Source organism: Palaemon carinicauda, chromosome 9, assembly GCF_036898095.1.
Source record: "Palaemon carinicauda isolate YSFRI2023 chromosome 9, ASM3689809v2, whole genome shotgun sequence".
Lineage (NCBI taxonomy): Eukaryota > Metazoa > Arthropoda > Malacostraca > Decapoda > Palaemonidae > Palaemon > Palaemon carinicauda.
Genome location: NC_090733.1, coordinates 126,735,093 through 126,739,997, shown reverse-complemented (window position 1 = coordinate 126,739,997; position 4,905 = coordinate 126,735,093). Strand labels below are relative to the sequence as shown.

At 29.8% G+C, this 4,905-nt stretch overlaps 1 protein-coding gene across 1 annotated transcript in view; it reads right to left on the bottom strand.

Annotated features, from left to right (window-relative positions):
* Positions 1 to 4,019, bottom strand: part of DCX-EMAP (Doublecortin-domain-containing echinoderm-microtubule-associated protein) — a 153,574-nt gene extending 149,555 nt beyond the window's left edge. The window contains exon 1 of the mRNA XM_068379937.1: positions 3,801 to 4,019. Within this exon, the coding sequence (XP_068236038.1) occupies positions 3,801 to 4,019 (219 nt within the window). The remainder of the gene's footprint in view (positions 1 to 3,800) is intronic.
* Between the last annotated feature and the right edge of the window lie 886 nt (positions 4,020 to 4,905).

Genomic DNA, 4,905 nt, shown 5'->3' with positions numbered 1-4,905 from the left:
TACACCGTTGAGAAAAGGTTATTTTGATCGGAAATTCTCCCTAAAAATATAATATTCTCAGTCGTATTTCAGTAAAATACAGGCAACCGTAATTTTTTACCCTACTTTGTTATTATCCTTTACATGTTGGTGACCTTAATATCACTCCTTGACGTCAGTATATCCGGTTTTAAAACGGCAAATGCTTGCTTAGATTTATTCCAGGATTTTTACCTTTTTTTTAATGCAAATTCTAACAGTTTAGTAATCCTTTTCAGACTGTCAAAACTGATTTAAAGATTTAAGAACTGAATCAACGAAAAAACCAGTAAGGCAAAAAGGGATAGGAACTTACACACCTGACTTTTATAACTGATTTGAAAAAATAATTAAATCGTCGATTAAGCAAATTGACACAGACTGATAGTGATATTTTCAGAATGGTGAATTTATATTTCCAATTAAGCTTAATTACGTAATGTCTCTTTAACATTATTTATATTTCCAATTAAGTTTAATTACGTAATATCTCTTTAACATTATGTATATTTCCAATCAAGCTTAATTACGTTATATCTCTTAAAATTATTTATGTTTCCAATTAAGCTTAATTATGTAATATCTCTTTAACATTGTTTATATTTCCAATCAAGCTTAATTACGTAATATCTCTTTAATATTATTTATATTTCCAATCAAGCTTAATCACGTAATATCTCTTTAACATTATTTGTATTTCCAATCAAGCTTAATTACATAATACCTCTTTAACATTATTTATATTTCCATTCAAGCTTAATTGCGTAATATTTCCAATCAAGCTTAATTACGTAATATCTCTTTAACATTATTTTTATTTCCAATAAAGCTTAATTACGCAATATCTCTTTAACATTATTTATATCTCCAATCAAGCTTAATTACGCCATATCTCTTTAACATTATTTATATTTCCAGTCAAGTTTAATTACGCCATATCTCTTTAACATTATTTATATCTCCAATCAAGCTTAATTACGCCATATCTCTTTAACATTATTTATATCTCCAATCAAGCTTAATTACGCAATATCTCTTTAACATTATTTATATTTCCAGTCAAGTTTAATTACGCAATATCTCTTTAACATTATTTATATCTCCAATCAAGCTTAATTACGCCATATCTCTTTAACATTATTTATATCTCCAATCAAGCTTAATTACGCCATATCTCTTTAACATTATTTATATCTCCAATCAAGCTTAATTACGCCATATCTCTTTAACATTATTTATATCTCCAATCAAGCTTAATTACGCAATATCTCTTTAACATTATTTATATCTCCAATCAAGCTTAATTACGCCATATCTCTTTAACATTATTTATATCTCCAATCAAGCTTAATTACGCCATATCTCTTTAACATTATTTATATCTCCAATCAAGCTTAATTACGCCATATCTCTTTAACATTATTTATATTTCCAATCAAGCTTAATTACGCAATATCTCTTTAACATTATTTATATTTCCAATCAAGCTTAATTACGCAATATCTCTTTAACATTATTTATATATCCAATCAAGCTTAATTACGCGATATCTCTTTAACATTATTTATATCTCCAATCAAGCTTAATTACGTAATATCTCTTTAACATTATCAAGCTTAATTACGCGATATCTCTTTAACATTATTTATATTTCCAATCTAGCTTAATTACGCAATATCTCTTTAACACTATTTATATCTCCAATCAAGCTTAATTACGCAATATATCTTTAACATTATTTATATTTGTAATCAAGCTTAATTACGCAATATCTCTTTAACATTATTTATATATCCAATCAAGCTTAATTACGCGATATCTCTTTAACATTATTTATATCTCCAATCAAGCTTAATTACGTAATATATCTTTAACATTATTTATATATCCAATCAAGCTTAATTACGCGATATCTCTTTAACATTATTTATATTTCCAATCAAGCTTAATTACGCAATATCTCTTTAACATTATTTATATCTCCAATCAAGCTTAATTACGCAATATCTCTTTAACATTATTTATATTTCCAATCAAGTTCAATTGCGCAATATCTCTTTAACATTATTTATATCTCCAATCAAGCTTAATTACGCAATATCTCTTTAACATTATTTATATCTCCAATCAAGCTTAATTACGCAATATCTCTTTAACATTATTTATATCTCCAATCAAGCTTAATTACGCAATATCTCTTTAACATTATTTATATTTGTATTCAAGCTTAATTACGCAATATATCTTTAACATTATTTATATATCCAATCAAGCTTAATTACGCGATATCTCTTTAACATTATTTATATCTCCAATCAAGCTTAGTTACGTAATATCTCTTTAACATTATTTATATTTCCAATCAAGCTTAATTACGCAATATCTCTTTAACATTATTTATATCTCCAATCAAGCTTAGTTACGTAATATCTCTTTAACATTATTTATATCTCCAATCAAGCTTAATTACGCAATATCTCTTTAACATTATTTATATTTGTAATCAAGCTTAATTACGCAATATCTCTTTAACATTATTTATATATCCAATCAAGCTTAATTACGCGATATCTCTTTAACATTATTTATATCTCCAATCAAGCTTAGTTACGTAATATTTCTTTAACATTATTTATATTTCCAATCAAGCTTAATTACGCAATATCTCTTTAACATTATTTATATCTCCAATCAAGCTTAGTTACGTAATATCTCTTTAACATTATTTATATCTCCAATCAAGCTTAATTACGCAATATCTCTTTAACATTATTTATATCTCCAATCAAGCTTAATTACGCAATATTTCTAACATTATTTATATTTGCAATCAAGTTTAATTACGCAATATCTCTTTAACATTATTTAAATTTCAATCAAGCTTAATTACGCAATATCTCTTTAACATTATTTATATCTCCAATCAAGCTTAATTACGCAATATCTCTTTAACATTATTTATATCTCCAATCAAGCTTAATTACGCAATATCTCTTTAACATTATTTATATCTCCAATCAAGCTTAATTACGCAATATTTCTAACATTATTTATATTTGCAATCAAGTTTAATTACGCAATATCTCTTTAACATTATTTATATTTCAATCAAGCTTAATTACGCAATATCTCTTTAACATTATTTATATTTCAATCAAGCTTAATTACGCAATATCTCTTTAACATTATTTATATTTCCAATCAAGGTTAATTGCGTCCTATTTCCAATCAAGCTTAATTGCGTAATATCTATTCAACATTATTTATATTTCCATTCAAGCTTAATTATGTAATATCTCTTTAACATTATTTATATTTCCAATTAAGCTTAATTATGTAATATCTCTAACATCATTTATATTTCCAATCAAGCTTAATTATGTAATATCTCTTTAACATTATTTATATTTCCAATCAAGCTTAATTATGTAATATCTCTTTAACATTATTTATATTTCCAATTAAGCTTAATTACGTAATATCTCTTTAACATTATTTATATTTCCAATCAAGCTTTGGTAATATCTCTAAAATTATTTATATTTCCAATCAAGCTTAATTATATAATATCTCTTTAACATTATTTATATTTCCAACCAAGCTTAATTACGGAATATCTCTTTAACATTATTTGTATTTCCAATCAAGGTTGATTATGTATTATCTCTTCATCATTTATATATCCAATTAAGCTTAATTACGTAATATCTCTTTAACATTTAATTTTAGAGAAGATATTTGATAGTCTCAACAGGACCAAATCAATTTGAGAAACAACTCACGTTTGGCTGTATGGTAAAAAGGACGGCTTCTCTGCCTTGGTCGTCATCCTCAGTGCTGTTCCGCTGAACGACTATGTACAGCGACGGCGGTCTCTTCACGATCATTGCCATCCTGTGGAATGGCCGGAGAGACTTCCCCAAGGCAGACGCCCGGTGCGAAGAACAGACCGAGTCTATGCGTTCTTCTTCTTTGCTTTTGTTTAATCTCGTCGGCGTCATTCAGACGGATCTGTCGTCTGCCCAAGCGAGGAATGGTTTCCAGATCGAAGGTTTCTTACGACTTTTCTCGTTTGTTTTTTATGTAAACAAGCCAGTGCTTACTGTAGAAGTTTTGAAGACTTGTGCCAGTAGAATTAGCTTTTGGTTCCAGGTTTGGCTTTGGAGTGGGGTTCTAATTTCAGGCTTGGCCCTGAGATAGGGTTCTGGTTCAAGGTTTGGCTTTGGAGTGGGGTTCTAGCTTCAGGTTTAGCTTTGGAGTGGGGTTCTAGTTTCAGCTTTGTCTTTGGAGCGGGTTCTAATTTCAGGTTTGGCCCTAAGATAGGGTTCTGGTTCAAGGTTTGGCTTTGGACTGGGGTCTTGTTTCAGGTTTGGCTTTGGAGTGGGGTTCTAGGTTCAGGTTTAGCTTTGGAGTGGGGTTCTAGTTTCAGCTTTGGTTTTGGAGGGGGGTTCTAATTTCAGGTTTGGCCCTGAGATAGGGTTCTGGTTCAAGGTTTAGCTTTGGATTGGGTTCTAGTTTCAAGTTTGGCCTTTGGCTAGGGTTCTAGTTCAAGGTTTGGCTTTGGACTGGGTTCCAGTTTCATGTTTGGCCTTGGGTTAGGGTTATAGTTTCAGGTTTGACATTGGAATTGGGTTCGTGTTTCAGGTTTGGCTGTGGAGTAGGGTTCTGTTTTCCGTTTTGGGTTTGGAGTGGAATTCTGGTTTCAGGTTAGTCTTGGAGTGGGGTTCTGGTTTCAGAATTGACCTCGAAGTAGAGTTCTGGTTTCCAGTTTAGCTTTGGAGTAGGGTTTTATTTTCAGTTTTGGGTTTGGAGTGGAATTTTGGTTTCAGGTTTAGTCTTGGAGTGGGGTTCTGGTTTCAGAATTGACCTCGAAGTGGAGTACTGGTT